Source organism: Callorhinus ursinus, unplaced genomic scaffold (genome assembly GCF_003265705.2).
Source record: "Callorhinus ursinus isolate GAN/ISIS: 27379988/994484 unplaced genomic scaffold, GSC_fseal_2.0 scaffold6, whole genome shotgun sequence".
In the NCBI taxonomy this organism is placed as follows: domain Eukaryota; kingdom Metazoa; phylum Chordata; class Mammalia; order Carnivora; family Otariidae; genus Callorhinus; species Callorhinus ursinus.
This window is the reverse complement of record NW_027397068.1, coordinates 72992817-73011504: the sequence shown is the minus strand read 5'-3', so window position 1 is coordinate 73011504 and position 18688 is coordinate 72992817. Positions and strand designations below refer to the sequence as shown.

Sequence of the window (18688 nt, the reverse complement as noted above, 5' to 3'; positions counted from 1 at the left end):
ATCTTGCTGCTTGACCTCTTTCTGCCCCATGACCCCCAGACCCCATCCATGACCCCAACCACTTCGAAATATTTCTATTTACTGAGCACTTACAGACTTTCGCTTAACTTTGTTTTAAATACTTTTTGATCATTTGCAGTAATATATAGAAATATCTTTTGAGGGCATTTCTATATGGTTTATAAATAGTTGAAGTCTTTAACATGATTACTAAACATTTAGAGCCAAAGGTCTGTGGCTCATGGAATAGCTGGAGTTTAAATTCTAGTATGTGTGTGATATAGAAATGACTATCCCCTAAATCCATGTACTACAGACTCCACACATCTGTCAAGATGCAGTCATGGAATGGGAGAAAGCTGATTATTCTACCACATGCAGTGGTGTGCTGATAACCTGGCTTTTCGAAAACAAAAAGCCCTGATTTTTGGTGTTGTCTGATTTCTAAATTGTAAATACTCCCACCATGACTGACTTTAAGATACCAATGGGTTTAAAAACCAGCTTGCAAAATTCCTGGAAATTTAAAAATCAGTTCTTGCAAGCAGTACTAGTTGACCAATCATGTGGAAACCCACTAAACCCACTACCAGGTTTCCAAGCCATTTACACACATTATCAGGATTGCCAAGAAAATATTTAACTCATATAAGAGAACGAGTTGTATTGAGATGTTCATTTACATAAAAACCACCTACAGTCTCAAGTCAATCTTTGATCCATTTATTCAGGACTTAAATTACCATTGCCTTACTATTCTAGATCAAAATTTTGCAAATAAAAAACAACTGGATTTTTTTTAAAGGCAAAAACAATTAAAAAAAAATAAAAACAACTTTGGATTGCTTCAAAACAATTTTTGCATGTATCTGAAATCCAGTTGCATTTGCCCTTGAAATTATTCTCTAAATCACACATCTTGCTCACACTGGCAGGCCTCTCACCTCACCCAATGTGGAATTACAAGATCTTAGATTAATTAATGTGGCAGCAATAATTATAACACAATAGGCCCCAAGTAACGTTTAAAATTTTTCAGAAAGCTATTTAAAAAACTTCTAGAATTTGGCCTCTTTTTTGAGGTTGGCATGCTCGTTTCCCCAAAATTGGACAGCCAAGTCATTGTCCTACCAACTTGCATTGACCATTTGGGTTCTCTCTGCAGTTACAGAATTTGTCGGGCTGAGCTATCGGAGAACAGTGGGTGTTGTTTACCAAGTGGCCTTCACCGCTGGGCTCCTGGCATTGGCTGGGGTGGCCTATGTGCTTCCTCATTGGAGGTGGCTACAGCTCACTGCTACTCTGCCCAACATCTGCTTCTTGCTCTATTACTGGTAAGTCCATTTGGAACAAAAAAAGAAAGAATTTGAACTATTTCATTTCTCTGAAAAGGCTGCCTCCCCTAAGGCACACTGTCCTTCCAAATTCCAACGTGTCCTTCACTCTTTCCTTTCATGAAAAGTCCAGGTCCATGTTTCAGGATTAAAAAAACAAAACAAAACCAAAAAAATACCATGAGCTTCAATCTGTCTTCCTCTCTAGAAATCAAATGTCCTTTTACTTTGGGCTTAAGAGTTTTTAGATTTATGTCTTTTCACATTATCTATGTGGTGTTTATTTTATTTCTTTTTAAGATTTATTGATTCATTTTTGAGAGAGAGAGAGAGGCCACGTGAGGTGGGGGAGGGGCAGAGGGCGAAGGAGAGAGAGAATCTCAAGCAGACTCCTTGCTTAGCTCAGAGCCCAACGAGGGGCTGGATCGCATGACCCTGAGGTCACCACCTGAGCCAAAATCAAGAGTCGGACCCTCAACCCACTGAGCCACTCAGGCGCCCCAAATTATGTGTTGCTTACATTAACTTCTAGTGACTGTGGTGCCCTTGGCAGAGATTGACAATAGTAGTATTCTTACGCTCTCCCTGCTCAGAGGAGACTTTAGTGTAAGAGAAGATGGAGTGTAGCTGTGTCACCACTTCCCCATGTCCCTGCCCAAGGCAGACATCTCTAATCAATCCCATCAGTCCTATTCCCAGATCAGGCCAACAGGACACCCCAGACAGACCATGCAAATCAGAGTCTCCAGGGCATGCGAAATGTTTGTTACACCTGCCGAGGGAACCACGGAAGCAGTGGAAACAGCAGAAACTATCAGAAATCCCTAATGTGAGGTTACCCGAAGTAAAGCAAGAGGGATGCTGAGTTATCACAAGCAAACCCCTCTCCCATGCAACAAGCCACTTTCTGGATGTATCCACTTGTTCTTCCCATAGTCGCCTTGTCTAAGAATTAAGCATCTCAACCCTTCCCAGGAAGCCTGTCTCTCCTCCAAAAGCTGGTCAAACTCTTGAGACTAACCCTAACCCCCCTCCCATATCCATTCTTCCTCTTTTTATGTCTCTGAAGCCATACCTGCAATAAACTCTTCCTGGTTTCTTCAACACTTGTTCTGCCATCCTCCAATCCAAGTTTCATTTCTAAAATCCAGTTCCACCGTGTTCCTCTCCTGCCTCAAAATCTTTCAACAGTTTTGTTTCCCTGATGCTTTAGCACAACAGAAAAGACACACCTATTATCCAAGTTCTGACCACCTCTGGAGCCCTCCTTCTTGCCATTTTTACTCAATAGAATCAAATTTAATTTACTTACAAATCTATAACCTCCACGATGCAACCACCAACATTAAAAGATCCCTGGCGATGTAGAGTAGAAAACAGGTGTTTGGGGGGCAAGAGTGGGGATAAAGACATTAGGCAAGGAACTATTGCCATGATCCTTGCAAGAGAAGACAGGGCCTGAAATAAGACAAGTGAAGGAAACTGTAAACACATTGCATCAGGTAGCAATGACAGAGGTTGGTGGAGACTGAATGTGAAGGTTTAGAGAGAAGAGGTGCCTCGTGGGTGGAGCGGAGGTTTGTGTGTATGTGCTGGGGGCACCGTTCAGAGATAAGGAACACAGGAGGAGGTTTGAAAGGTGGGATGATGAGGCGAGCTTGGGACGTGCAGAAGTTGGAGATTCAGAAAGGACATGAACATGCGCATAGCCAGGCGGGGTTGAACGTAAGGATCAGGAATTCAAGTAAAATTCCCGTCTTTGTTGTAGCTACGGGATGGAGGCAATCACTCAGAGAAAATGAGCAGAGTCAGGAGCGGAAGGAAATGGGGTAGATCACAAGAAAACACCAAATCCTGAAAAGGCAAGCTGAGGATGAGGAGCCAGGACAGAAGAAGAGAGAGGGGCTGCCATGACTAGAAGGGAGGAGCTATGGGGGCAGAGGGGATGTGGCAGTCACCGGAGGAGGGACTTCTGTGCCGGCTGGCCTTGATCAGCCTGCCCAGGTGGGGCCACGGTCCCCTGCCCCGTGGCATTACACACACGTCTCTGTAACCCTCACATATTACTGCTTGTTGAGATCAGCCGTTCACTTGACACTGAGGGACTTGTCCGTCTGTCCCAGTAGGCTGTCAGCTGTTGGAGGGCAGGTAACACTGTTAATGGCTAACTCCTACTTCATCATCAAGCAAGCCGCTTTACTATGGAACCCAAAGCTCATGTTCCAGAGACTTCTCATTGAGCCAGAATTTACGTTCCCGGCAAGTGTACCCAGGGCACCCAATTCTGCACTTAGAGCTTCAAAAAGTTAATTTCTATTCTCCTGGGTAATTCTTGCACTATCTGGATATGCCCCTGAGAGTCCACCCAGACTTTCCGCCTGTAGGCTAGCCATTTATGGTTCCTGTCTTCTCTGACCTGGTTCCCAAGTCCTTCACCTTCTTGGCCCTTCAGTTCATGCAACACCTGGCTGAACTGACCCTGCTTCCTGAGGTGTGGGTGACGGGGCTGAACCTATGCACCAAATGTGATCTAGAAAAATCGCCCTATGGTGTCATAGCAGAAGGGATGCGCTCTGTGAGCTGTGGATTGATTATGGCTGAGCTCACCACATTTCCATTCTTAATGTCGAATCTTCATCAGTTGTCATTGAGTCCTCTCTCCATTGCACTCCCACAAACTTCCGTCCCAAGTTCCTTTAAGCCCCACCTCTCAGAGCAACCTTCTCTCCCGGAGTGAGGGCCCACATGACTCTAGGCCAGAACTCCCACCAGGCCAGCCCTGCTACCTCCAGCCTGCCAGTCCCTCTTCCTCCCATCGACCCTGAGCCAGCCGCTCCGAGTGGTCTCCAAACACAGATCCAAGTGGCCGGAGTCCTGCTCAAGGAGCTCCAGCGGCTCCCTGTGTCTGCCCAGATCCACCAGCTTGCCTCAAATTCTTACCTCCTTCTTTGAGAAATCAGCTCTCAGAATAATACACATAAAGTTCTTGCTTTCCCCCATGACAGAACCGCATCCTGCCACCAGCACCCCTGCAGCCCGGCTGTCAGCTCTCAGCACGGGCCGAGCCCCGGCCAACCTGCTTCTCGTCCCTCTAGCACAGGGCTGGCTGGATATTCAGCTGACCCCTGCTTTGCAGAGTCCCACTGGGAACTCTCTGAAGAGGGGGCCTGCAAGTTTCCTGCATAAGGCTGAATAAAAGCGGATGAAGGAGGAAAAACCCACATACCACAACCCCTCCCCTCGGAGCAGGGAGCCCGAGGCGGGGCTTGGCCCCAGGAGCCCGGGATCATGAGCTGAGCTGAAGGCAGATGCCCAACTGACCGAGCCGCCCAGGTGCCCCATGCAATATAGTATTATTAACTATAGTCACCGTGCTATATATCATATCCTCAGGATTTATTTATTTTGTAACTGGAAGTTGGTGCCTTTTGACCCCCTCACCCATTCTGTCCACCTCCTCCCCCACCAATCTGTTCCCTGTGTCTATGAACTTTGTTTGTTTTAGGTTCCACATATAAGTGAAATCATATGGTATTTGTCTTTCTCTGACTTATTTCACTGAGCATAATACCTTCTAGGCCCACCCATGTTGTCACAGATGATAAAACGTCATTCTTTTATATGGCTGAGTAATATTCCATTACACACACACACACACACACACACACACCCTTAGGTTGTTTCCACGACTTGGCTCTTGTAGGTAATGCTGCAAGAAACATAGGGGTGTGTATATCTTTTTGAATTAGCATTTCTCTTTCCTTCTAATAAATACCCAGAAGTGGAACGGCTGGATCATACGGTAGTTCTGTTTTTAATCTTTTGAGGACCCTCCGCATCGTTTCCCACAGTGGCTGCACCAGTTTGCATTCCCTTCCCCTACACCCTGGTCAGCATGTTATTTCTTATTTTGTTGATTCTAGCCTTCCCAACAGATGTGAAGTGACATCTCATTGTGGCTTCAATTTGTGTTTCCCTGGTGATGAGTGATGTTGAGCATCTTTTCATGTACCTATTGGCCATCTGAATGTCTTTTTTGGGAAAATGTATATTAAGATTCTCTGCCCATTTTTAAGTCAGTTTTTTTTTCAGTTGAGTTGTATGAGTTCTTTGTATATTTTGGGCATTCGTCCCTCACCTGATATATGATTTGTAAATATTTTCTCCCATCCAGTAGGCTGCTTTCTTATTTTGTTGATTTCTTTTGCTGGGCAGCCCCTGCACAACTTTAGCTCCTTTGTAGATCCAACTGAACTTCACTGTGTAAGATCCCTCGCAGAAATTTGATTATGACCCCTGGGGAAGGAAGCTCAGGAAGATGCCCCCATCCCATACTGAACAGCACTGATAACATTGTGCTATACCCTAGGTGCATACCTGAGTCTCCGAGGTGGCTGATCTCCCAGAACAAAAGTGCTAAAGCCATGGGAGTCATTAAGTACATCGCAAAGAAAAATGGAAAATCTCTGCCGGCCTCCCTTCAGGTAAGCAAGCAGCTGAATTATCAGATCAGGGAACAGGAGGATCTGGGAAAGCCATGCATTCTCAATAGGGAGTCACAGACAGGGCTCATATGCAATAGGATATTTCTGTCGTACTAGGATTCATGGTCCCTGGTAAAGAAAATTCTAAATCATTCAAAAACATAAAACTAAAGGAAACCAAAAATCATTTAAAGGCAAACGAGGAGCTTCTATCGTGTGCAACCCAAGGCTGTGGGGGGCACTGGTACCCAGGTACCAGATATTTTCCTTCCCTGGGTGTCCATCTGCGTGCTCAGGGAGGGGGCTTCTCCCTGGAGGGAAGAGTCTTCAGACACAAATCATTTCTTAGAATTTTAAACATTTTGGATAGAAAATTGTCCCAAAACATTGTGAGCAGTCTCCTGTCTTTTAAAATGAAACACAACACGGGGGTGTCCGTTTTCTCTGCATTTCATGGTTTGCCTTTGGTAGACCTCATCACCTTTAGCTGAAGCCTTTTGATCCGACAGGGGATGGAAAAGCAAAAATCAAGCTGATTAGAAAACTCTGTCAAAATAAGAGTAATCGTCTCTGTGCCAGGATCTAAGACAGGTTACCTGTAAGCATTTATGATTTACATGACTTTAGAGTGAGCATTTGGGGACTCGGAAGCCTTTTTTTTTTTTACTTCCTCTCCGGTTTCTGGGTGGTTGGGGTAGATCCCCTTTTCCACAGATAACCAGCATAGCCCTGATTCTTAAGTTTCAGATCCTTTCAGAAATTGGTAAGGGATTAAAGCACACTCGAGTCACAGTCTGGCCAAAGGGCAGAGTTCATTCACATGAGAGCGGTGAGTCTGCAGGAGGTTCTTCCCCTGCTCCTTGGGCTTGCAGACACCCTCCTGTGTGGCTATAGGAAGAAGTGGTTTTTGCAAAGGTTCTGCTTCCTGAGCCCTGGAGATTGAATCTCAACTCGCACCACCTACTGTTTTCTTCCAGCGCAGGGCTTCCCAAACGTTAATTAATTCCTGTGCCCAGGATGCCCCTGGGGACCTTGCCGAAATGCAGATTCCAGTTCAACGTGTCTGGACAGGGTCCCTGGGTCTTTCACTCGAACAAGCTCCAGGCAATACCGAGCTGCTCCAAGTGCCAAGGTCCCGGACCAGAGCCTCCTGAGCGATGGGCCGCCCCTGGTCCGGCAGGGAGCACGCCCGGTGCCCTCAGCCCTCAGGGGCCCTGGGCTGGGCCTTCTTCTGCCCCCCTGTGCTTGACCTCCAGTGCCGCTGGACATATGCCCATGAGTGACCTAACTCCCACTAGCCCAGCTTCGCCTTCTGTGAAAGGGGATGAAAAAAATGGAACCGAACTTCCCGGCTCTCCAAGGTTAAATGAGCTAATAAGTGTGAAAGGCTCATTAGAAGCCCTCAGCAGGTGTCAGGTACTGTCAGGATTCCCTGTCTTATGTCGGGATTCCCTGTCTTACCTGGGGACACCATCTTTCACCACACAAAGCTGTTCCTCCTGTTTCCATTCCTAGAGCCTCAGACCTGAAGAGGAAGTTGATGAGAAGCTGAATCCTTCATTTCTTGACTTGGTCAGAACCCCTCAGATAAGGAAACACACTTTGATCTTGATGTACAACTGGTAAGGAATGTTTTTCACTTTAAAATCCCTCCACTATTTTTTTTTTTATCCCCGTCATCCACATTAGGGGAGGGACCAAGACAGCACTGTCACAGCCTAGCTTCAGTATAAGTATGGACAGTGGGCAGCAAGGGGACTCATTTATAGCCGTGTTTTCTGATACCATTTCTTCAGGCTGGTGTCTGAAGTCAGCCTACAATCTCAAAGCATAGATAAGTATGTCCTCAACCTTGGCATTGCCTTAGAACGTCCTGCGAGATCATAAAATAACAACGCCAGAACCCCCACCCTGGCCCCAGAAAATACTGATGGAATTGGCCCAGGGAAAGTCTAGGCACCAATATTTTAACATTCTCCAGGTAAGTCTGAAATATAGCCCAACCTGAGAACTACCAGTTCTATACCTATGATGAGTATAGATCTCTCCTTATTGTACAGGGCTAGCAAGGGAAGGATCTTTTCCCTTTCTTGTCTATTGGAGAAAGAAATAAACTTATGAAGGAGAATAAACCACAAGGAATAATCCACTGGCTCCACAGTCCGGTGGCTGACGCACGATTGTTTCTATGGTCTGCAGGCTGCTCCTGGAGCTGTGAGCCGTTCACCCTGCACCAAGCCTTCCTTAGTGCAGCTCACTTTCCTTTCAGGGTGTCCCGGGGCTCACGCCAGCCACACGAAGATTTGGAATCACGGACAGAAGCAAGGCTCCTCAGGAACTCATTTAGCAACCTTGACAATACTACCTATAAAATACAGCCAGGAAATTTGGCTTTGTACCCTTCTTTTCTGAATAGTTGTGACTGTTGCCAAGCATCCTCTTATTTGCCATTGCAGATAACTTCTGGTCCACAAAACACAACCAAAAAACATCATCAAAATGTTGTCTATATTGTGTCAGAAGAGAAATCAGCAAGAAGGGAGGCTATACCCGTTTGGGGATTTGGTACCCGTTTGGGTCTCTGGTTTCCTAAAATTTGAATTAAGTAGTCAATCCCTTTGATCCCAATTCCATTAGAAGACCACAAAGAGAGAAATAATTAGCAACCACTAATAACCTGATACAGTTTCACCAAATAAGTTACCTAGAAAGACATTTCTTCCTACTTTTCAATTTGGCCAGGGAGTGCAATCCTGCTTTCTTCTCCTTTCCTGGTTCTGGGGTCACAGTCAGCCACCGCCGTGGTTCAGATCATGGAAAAGCAGTAGAATGAAGGGAAAAGCAATAAGAAGATGACAAAGAAAGATGACCCACGATCAACTCTTCTTTTTCCAGAAGCCTCTCCTTTTTGATGACTTGCTTCTGGTGCTTGGCTTGACCTGAGCTTCTCCTCTTTGCTTAGGTTCACAAGCTCTGTTCTCTACCAAGGCCTCATCATGCACATGGGCCTTGCAGGGAGCAATATCTACTTGGATTTCTTCTACTCTGCCCTGGTGGAATTCCCAGCTGCCCTCATCATCATCCTCACCATTGACCGTATAGGTCGTCGGTTTCCATGGGCTGCATCAAATCTCCTGGCAGGAGCAGCCTGCCTCGCCTCCGTTTTCATCCCTGAGGGTAAGTGTCGAGCCACACTGGGGTCTTGTCTTCCAAGGCTGCGTGAAGAGGGGATGTCACAACCCTCTGATAGTAAAACGATGTAATTTATCATTCAAGTCAATTTGGAAAGAATGAACACAGTATCTGGGACCTTCCTGAGCAAACCCATATGGCCACCCTGTCTTTAAGAACAATTGGAGCCAAGGGTTGTCTGCTTTAACATAATCACACCTGACTGTTCTCTAATGTACTATAACAAGAGACTAAGAGGACACATGCCACAGGCCATGGAGCTGGCCCAGAACAGAGAGCATGGGCTTTGGGGTAGAGCAGGCCCAGGCTTGAAGTCTTATTCCAGCATTTTCCAGATACTATTTAGGCAACTCCCTTGAGCTCCCTGCATCATCCTGCAGAACAAATAAGAAACCTTAGGTAAATGCAACCAATGCACAATTATTCAGTTCCTTTCTTTCCTTTTCAAATGCTTTCTCAATGAGGAGGAGAAAAACCTGTACAACAGAATCCTATTGGCACCATGAAGCTTTCTTTGAATGCTTTAGTCATTAGCAGTTACTTAGAATATGCCCATATTTTGCTGTTTCTTTTGGATGGCCTGTATAAACTAGAGTTGGCCCAGCTTTGTAAACTGGTACAATCCTGTTGTCATTAATGATTGAGTTCTAAAGAGTGTGTTAGAATCACGCCTAAGGTTAAAACTAACAAACATGGGAAATTTTGCTCTGAAGTCTTGAGTTTAGAGAAGAATGGTGCATTCTCATCCCATTCCGGAATGTGGACTTTCCCCTCTGGAGCACTGTGCAGACCAGGGAGTATTGCAACGTAAGTGGTGCGTTTTTGCCCCGCAGATCTCCAGTGGCTAAGAGTCACAGTCGCGTGCTTGGGTAGAATGGGGATTACAATGGCCTATGAAATGGTTTGCCTGGTCAATGCGGAGCTGTACCCCACATTCATCAGGTGAGCACGTTTTCCTCAGCATGGAGAGGGTGGATGGGACATTTGCTTACAGGCTAGAACGACCACAAGCACCAGCAGAGGGCACTTCCTTTTCAAAACATGGGGCAAGAAAAACCAAAAACCAAAACAAACCACAGGACAAGAGAGGATAAGAACATTTAAAGGCAGTAGCCAGACCACATCTCACAGTTACAGGCTGGGGTGAAATACAGTCACTGTATAGTGAGAACAGAAGACACTGATTACAAGAGAGGGAACAACCAAATGGCCATGGGACAGAGTCATCAGAAACAGTATGAACAGGCGGTGCCTGGGTGGCTCAGTCGGTTACGTGTCTGCCTTCTGCTCAGGTCGTGATCCCCTGGTCCTGGGATCTAGTCCTGCATCGGGCTCCTTGCTTGGCAGGGACCCTGCTTCTCCCTCTCCCTCTGGCCCTCCCTCCCCCCAGCTCACTTTGTCTCTTTCTCTCTCTAACTCACCCTCTCTCAAATACATTAATTAATTAATTAATTAATTAAGAAATAAATAAATAAAGGACACAGTACGAACAAGACCATGGAACAGTGCAGGGAAGCCAGATGACCAAAGTAAAAAGTGAAAATTGCCCCCCCATTAAAAATCCTCCAAAAACTAATATAAAACAAGTACAACAAGAATATGAGTGGAATTATGACTCATACACCATTTGTGTGTGTTGAAAACAACGTGAACACCGTTTTTTTCAGTTTGCAGACATTTCAGTGACTCGGGGAAGGATTAATTTGGGTGGGGTAGGGCATAAGTACTGTACCGTGAGAAGCTGGAAGTTAAAGCGGTTCCCTGCATTTCAGGAATCTTGGTGTCCTTGTCTGCTCCTCCATGTGTGACATCGGTGGTATCATCACGCCGTTCCTGGTCTACCGGCTCACCAACATCTGGCATGAGCTTCCGCTGGTGGTTTTTGGTGAGAAACCCTCAGACATACCTTTGAACAAAAATCTATTTTTCTAGGGGCCTCCTTTGTTACATCTCAAAATAAGTATCATGCCTACTGGCAACTACCGAATGCAGCTAATAATTAGTACTACTCTCGGTGTTAGTAATACCAGCATAAGTAATACTATTAGTTGCTGCTAAGACCCAAGCGTGGGAGCCCCTAGGACTCCTGGCCTCAGCGGTACAAAGTTCAAGAAGGAGTGAGGTGGAAAGCCGTTTGCCTGAAGAACGCCCCTAACTCTCTCCTCACCGATCTCCACCCCTCCTTGGGTCTCTTTGTCACAGAGCTTACTCTTTCTGCCTCCTTGATGGCTGAACGTGGGAAAATACAAAACTTTTCACTTCATTGCTTCAAAGAAAGGCAGCTAAAATGTTGCAAAGAGCGATTTCAAAACTCAGGGGAAACAAAGACCATCATTAAGGAAATGCGTTCATGTCATGGCGCACTTGTGTTGGTATCAGGCACCCCTTCCCCAAATCCCTTGGGCAATTAGATTTAAGGAGGATTGGTACAACCCTTCCCTCCAACCCTGAAGTAATGTACCAGTGCAGAACCCCCCCTCGCCCCACTGCCCAACCTGCAGCATGGAAGGTGACAGGGACAAATCTAACTATCAGCAATTAATACACAGAGGCCAATGTTGAACATAACTACTATAGACTGTGAAAGGGGTCTGGGAATCGTGGACATTCCCATTCACTCGTGTCCATTCCTTTCCCCACAGCTGTGGACGATGGGACAGACCCTCTCCTGTGTGCCACACAGAGGGGTGCAGAGGGGTGACCAGATTCATGCATACAGCATTCGCCTCCTCGTGTTAGCCAGAAGGCCTCAACGCACCCAGCTCAGTCTTCTTTTAGACCCACTGGGAGCTGCTTTTAATTTGACAAAAATAAAAGTTTTCCCCATGGGCCTACAACCCTCACTTAATTTGAGGGGAGGGAGGACGAGATGCTCTGCACACTGGGGGTGCACCCAGATGGCTTTTCTCCTAATGCCATGCATTGTCACGTACAAGTACCTCTGCTCATTCCTCTTCTCAAGGGATTTGTGAGGGGGAAATTTTCCACTTCTGTAGATGGGCCAGCAAATGTTCCACACTGCCAGTAAAACTCACCTTCAAAACAGACCCAATGAATTTCTCTATGCTGTGACTTAGTAATAGTAAGATGGCCAAAGTTGATAGAACAGGAGCTCTTTATCCTGGCAGAAGCATGATTTGGCAACAGGGTGGCTGGTACCACTTCGGGGACCCCGGCCATCTTCCTCTCCCAACACTGGCTGAGGGACCTGCGCAGAGCTTTCTTTCCATCTTGGGGAAATACCACAACACCCTCTGGACTCCTTCCTTCCAAGGGGGAATGTGGAGACACCTCAACCTTGGTCATTTCCTTAGGTGGGCAGTGAGTGATCGATGGGTCAGTGAGACATTTCTAGGTGGAGAACAGGGACTTCGTGTTTCTCTAAGGACCTTTTAACAATGCAATGCCAGGTCCAGACCTAGACGAGCCTCTGTGGACCCTCCCTCAGGGATTCACCTTCCCCTGGGAAAGATCAAGGATTTTATTTTATTTTATTTTTATTTTTATTTTATTGTATTAAATTTTATTATGTTACGTTAGTCACCATACAATACATCATTAGTTTTTGATGTGGTGATCCACGATCCATTGTTTTCGTATAACACCCAGTGCTCCATGCAGTACGTGCCCCCCTTAACACCCATCACCAGGCTAACCCATCCCCCCACCCCCCTCCCCTCTAGAACCCTGTTTGTTTCTCAGAGTCCATAGTGTCTCATGGTTCGTCTCTCCCTCCGATTCCCCTCCCTTCATTTCCCCCCCCTTCTCCTAATGTCCTCCATGTTATTCCTTATGTTCCACAAATAAGTGAAACCATATGATAATTGACTTTCTCTGCTTGACTTATTTCACTTAGCATAGTCTCCTCCAGTCCCATCCATGTTGATGTAAAAGTTGGGTATTCATCCTTTCTGATGGCGGAGTAATATTCCATCGTATATATGGACCACATCTTCTTTATCCATTCATCTGTCGAAGGGCATCTCGGCTCTTTCCACAGTTTGGCTATTGCGGACATTGCTGCTATGAACATTGGGGTGCATATGGCCCTTCTTTTCACTACATCTGTGTCTTTGGGGTAAATACCCAGTAGAGCAATTGCTGGGTCATAGGGTAGCTCTATTTTCAACTTTTTGAGGCACCTCCACACTGTTTTCCAAAGTGGCTGTACCAACTTGCATTCCCACCAACAGTGTAAGAGGGTTCCCCTGTCTCCACAACCTCTCCAACATTGGTTGTTTCTTTCCCTGTCCATTTTTGCCATTCTAACTGGTGTAAGGTGGTATCTCAGTGTGGTTTTGAATTGAATTTCCCTGATGGCTAATGATGATGAACATTTTTTCATGTGTCTGTTAGCCATTTGTATGTCTTCTTCAGGGAAGTGTCTTTTCATATCTTCTGCCCACTTTTTGACTTGATTATTTGTTTTTTGGGTGTTGAGTTTGAGAAGTTCTTTATAGATCTTGGATACCAGCCCTTTATCTGTAGTGTCATTTGCAAATATCTGCTCCCATTCTGTGGGTTGCCTCTTTGTTTTGTTGACTGTTTCCTTTGCTGTGCAGAAGCTTTTTATCTTGAAGATCAAGGATTTTAATTGCATTTCACCGTTTCAAGTAAACTCAAAGACAACTCCCACTGTTATCGATGCTTGTAGTTCGTCTTCTCTTCTCACCAATCTGAGTAGCTAGCAGGAAACAAAACAAATACTTTTCCATTTTTACTCATTTCCCTTTCTTTTGCCCACAATAGTGGTGTACTGATTGTGGTCTTGAAATAGCCAACAAGCATGTGAGGTGGGAATATCACGCCACTTTATGGCCAAGAGTCAGGAACCGAACTTCCCAGGGCTCTGAGACCAGTGAGTGGGGGGGGCTCAGAACCGGATCCCAGGCACCCAGAGCTACAACCGGCGTCCTGAACCACTAAGCTCTGTGGCCTCGATCCCTGTCATTTTGTAAAGATGTAAAAACAGACGGCCAGTGTGCATTTTTTTGGAACTCCAAAACCAGTGAAGACCCCACATCTACTTCCTGCATTCGATTATCGCAAAACATAAAATGTAACCTTAAAATTCCAAAAAGGAAATGGGAATTTAAAGACACATAAACACTCTAATGTTTACTATGACTCCCCAGCATGTGCAAAAAATTACAGCTGGAGACAAAGGAAAAAGGAACAAAAGGAATTTCTCAAACACCTGAATTAGAACTAAAAGTGTAGGCCTGGCTATACTTTTTAAATGCTGTGATGCAATGATATATGATACCCTACTTCCGGGTGCTAGTCATGTTCCAAGTTTCTGACTCATTCTCATTACTAAGTGCTTTATATTGGCAGGGTTATGTTCTTCCTTTCCTAAGAGTTGATTTTTTTTTTCAGAGTTATTTTCTAACTCCAATGTATCTTAATATTATGGCAATGTTCTCTAGCCTAGAATAACCTTGACTCAAAATGTTGAGTATTTCATCTCCCTATAAGGAATTGTAATCCAATGGAGTTTGGAATCAGCAAAATATTTATAGGACAGTCAGAGATAGCAAAGAAATCTGTAAGTATAGAAAAATCACAAAAAATAATTTTTTTTTTTTTAAAGTAAGGGGAGTTCTGATTATAAAGCCTTCGTGTTTTAGTTCCTAATGTAATCAGCATCTGTTTGGCTTCCAGCGGTGGTTGGCTTGGTTGCTGGGGGACTGGTGTTGCTGCTCCCGGAGACCAAAGGGAAGGCTTTACCTGAGACTATTGACGAAGCTGAAAACATGCAGAGGTAGGAAGCTGAAATTCCTCCATACAGGTCTGCGCCAATTCTGTAGCCAGTTGGAAAAAACATGAGGTTGAATTTATACCTCATACCATTCACTGAGATCAAGTCACACAAAATCAAAGACTAGAAAATACAAAGATACAGTAAAATAATGAACATACCATAGAAGAATACCCTTATACTTTCATAGTGGGGAAGGTCTCTCTGTAAGTACGGCAAAAAAATCCAGGACCAATTTTTAAAAAGATCAGTAAGTTTGCCTTTATACAAATAAAGAATTCTATTGAAAAACAAACATAAGCTTAAAAAAGTAATAACAACAAATGTGGAGAAAATATTTACTCCTCTACAAGGGGCTAATTTTCTTAATATATAAGGAGCTCTAACAAATCCATAAGAGGAGCCACACAAAAGAAAAAAATGGGTTAAGGACTTGAACACATAATTCAGTGAAAGGAAAATAAGAAAAGCTCTTAAAGATATGAAAATATGCTCACTTCCTACATAGTGAGAGAAGATCCAATGAACACTGTACTACTCACAACTTAGATTGTTGAAGATCAAACCACTTGGTAACATTGTGTTGGGGAAGAATGTAGGTAAACAGCATCCTATGTTGCCAATGGGAGTACACATCTGAAATCTCTATGATGGCAATATGACAAGAGGATCAAAAATGGCTATTTATTTTTATTTTTTTTTAAGATTTTACTTTATTTATTTGAGAGAGAGAGAAAGAGCACGAGCGGGGGAAGGGGCAGAAGGAGAGGAAGAAGCAGGCTCCCCGCAGTGCAGGGCTTGATCCCAGGACCCTGGGATCATGACCTGAGCCGAAGGCAGACGCTTAAGGACTGAGCCACCCAGGTGCCCCTGTGTATTTCTTTTTACCTAGCAATTCCACACTTCCAGGAATTTACACATACAAAATGACATATGTACAGGATTACCATTTAGGACAATTTTTTTATGTAACAAAAGATTGGAAACAACCTAAATACCCATGGATTGGGAGACCAGTTATATAAATTATGGTATGTCAGTCAATAAAATACCATACAGCCATTAAAAAGAATGAGGCAGCTTTATACACATTGATAAGGAAATTCCTCTAAGATACATTACTAATTTAAAAAAGGGGGACACCTCAGTGGCTCAGTCTGTTAAGCATCTGACTCTTGATCTCGGTTCAGGTCTTGATCTTGGGGTCATGAGTTCAAGCCCCACGTTGGGCTCCATGCTGGGTATGGAGCCTACTTTATAAATAAATAAATAAATTTTAAAAAAGGAAAATATAGAAAGTATATATTCTACCATTTCTATAAAAGGAATGAAAAAAATATATGTGTGTTAAATGTAAATATATATACATAAATAAATGTAAATATATATCCATAAATAAATGTAAATATATATCCATAAATATATATATGTAAATATATATATATTTATCTTTACCTGTATCTCTGGAAGAATATGCAAGAACCAGAACATTGGCTGTTTGTGGAATGAGAGGCTTTGGAAAACAGGGGGGAGGGATTTCCAGTGCATACCTTTTTCTGCTTTCCGAATTTTGGACCATATAAACCTATTCAAAAATTAAACCTAAGAAAGTCTAATGAAGAGAAACATAGGACACACTGTCCACAAGTTTATTTATGCAGTATGCTTAGATGTTTTTATTCATTTTATTTATACTCCAGTTCCGGCCTACTGACACCATGAGCTGAACTGAATTTTATCCATTCTACACATTGTTCCCATTTAACATACCCAGCACCCGAGCAGATGTGGCTACGGAAGAATTGCCATGGTCTGAGGCTTGTCCTAGAGCTTGGAGCTCAGCATTACAAGAGGCCTTTGAGCTCAGCCAGAGGTCACACACTGGCAACCCACAGGATATCAGGGCCTCAAGGGCTTTGCTTGACCCACGTGGTATTTTTAAAGTGGGAAATTCCACATGAACTGGATTTCCAGGATCTCTTAAAAAAAATTCAGAAGATTTGGTAACCTGGCGCAGGCATTTCCTCTTGCTGCTGGCTTGCAGGAGCTGAGAGGGGGCTGAGGGTTTGGAAGGGCATGTCTGCTGGGGGAGGTCACAGTGCCACATTCCCCACTATCTCGGGCCTAGCACATTTGGTTTTTCTGCCTGGTGCATGCAGACATTTGAGCTTGAGATCCTTGATCTAGACCAACTGCCCCCTGGTACCCCTATCTCAGGGAAGCTTCCCATGCACACAAGCCTCCCCTTGAAGACAGACTGTACCCCATTTACTGCCGTCTCCCCAGGACTCAGCTCAGTACCTGGCACGTACAGACCAGGTGCTCCCCATATAGCTGTGGACTAAATGCTGAGTTCCTTCCACAGCATTGCTAATCATGGGCTCTCCAGGCTTGTGCAGCCAGCTCCAGTGCTGGGAAGGTGGTAAGGTGTGGTGGGCAGGGGCATGAGCTGTAGAGTCTGATAGGCCAGGTCTTGACATTTCCCATCATGCAGCCTTAACTCTTCTAAGCCTTGGTTTCTTCATCTGTAAATGGGGACAATGGTTTCTACTCACTGGATTTTTGTAATGAGATACATGCATGGGAAGAGCCTGGCACTTTGAAAATGTCCAATAGCCACTGTATTATCCATAGAAGTTTTCATAGCTGCTTTGTAAAACAGGTAACTAGACAACTGAGTGGAAATCAAATTTTAAAATATATTCTGAATGGTTTTGAGATAGGGAAGCGCAGCTCCGTGATAGACACATAAACGTGTACTTGTAAGAGGCTTCCCATCAGGCTGGTTCATCGGGCAAAGCAAAGATTAATCCTGTTGTTGGTTTATATGCCTTCTCTTCATGTGATCCACAAACACTTCTCTGAAGATTTGCGCTTTTCTATTTTCTGTATTCCATAACCCAGCTCACCTTTCAAAGATGGAAGACAGATCTGTGTGAGGCTCGTGGCTGCAGAGGAGAGTGGGGAGGTGAACCCAAGGCTGGGCTGCTAAAGGGCCCCCCTGCAGGCAAAGATGAGCAGGGCGGCCCGCAGGACACAGAGGTGTCCCTCAGGAGAGCTGACCCAGGCCCAGCGTCCCCCGACACTGAGGGAGAGGCGCCAAAACAGGTCTCTTCCCCGCCCAAGTCCTCCGGCTCCCCAGCACCCACAGCCCGTCTTAGTTACACAGAGATCCCCGGGCATTTCCTGATGTACCCCTTATTTCACCCTTCCGCCTGTTTCCTTGTCTGTAAGATTGGGTAACAGTAGCTGACATTCACTCAGAGCCTTCAGCTAGTGCTTCCGAAGCCCCGCGCCCGAGCTGCCCCATTTAATCCTGGCGACAGCCCTGCGGGACAGGTACTGTCATTATTAGCCCCATTGACAGCTGAAAAAAAATGAAGGCAGCAAAGATCAAAGATTCACCCAGGAGGCCAGTGAGTGACAAAGCCAGTCCTGGCAGCCAGGTTCCAGGGGGCTGAGTTCACAAGGTGGGGCGGGGGTGAGTGCAGGGAGGGGCCTGGGCCACGCTGGGGTTCTTAGCGGTCAGTCAGCGCAGCTGCTGCTGCTCCTGCGATGGCTGCTGTTCTTACTGTTGCTGCTGCGGCTGCAGTTGCTGCAGTTACTGTTGTTGCTGCTGTCATTGTTCCTGTTGTTGCCGCTGTTGTTACTGTTGCTGCTGCTATTGTTGCTGCTGTTACTATTACTGCTGTTGTTGTTGCTATTGTTGCTACCGCTGCTGCTGTTATTGTGGTTACTATTGTTGCTGCTGCTGTTGTTAACTATTATTGCTGCTGCTGCTGTTGCTGGGGTTACTATTGTTGCTGTTGCTATCCTTGCTGCTGTTGCTGCTGCTATTGTTGCTGCTGTTGCTGCTATCGTTGCTGTTGTTGCTGCTGTTACTATTACTGCTGCTCTTGTTGCTATTGTTGCTACTG

At 45.0% G+C, this 18688-nt stretch overlaps 1 protein-coding gene across 2 annotated transcripts in view; it reads left to right on the top strand.

The window, feature by feature from the left end:
• Nucleotides 1-18688, top strand: part of LOC112815548 (solute carrier family 22 member 2) — a 28959-nt gene that overhangs the window by 9100 nt on the left and 1171 nt on the right. Inside the window, exons 4-10 of one of the 2 annotated variants that reach the window (XM_025861580.2) lie at nucleotides 1166-1334; nucleotides 5704-5818; nucleotides 7334-7440; nucleotides 8781-8995; nucleotides 9844-9952; nucleotides 10783-10895; nucleotides 14675-14774. In XM_025861580.2, coding sequence (XP_025717365.1) covers nucleotides 1166-1334; nucleotides 5704-5818; nucleotides 7334-7440; nucleotides 8781-8995; nucleotides 9844-9952; nucleotides 10783-10895; nucleotides 14675-14774 — 928 coding nt within the window. Of the gene's footprint in view, nucleotides 1-1165; nucleotides 1335-5703; nucleotides 5819-7333; nucleotides 7441-8780; nucleotides 8996-9843; nucleotides 9953-10782; nucleotides 10896-11652; nucleotides 11790-14674; nucleotides 14775-18688 lie in introns of those variants that run through there. The other variant, XM_073894185.1, reaches the window with a different exon arrangement.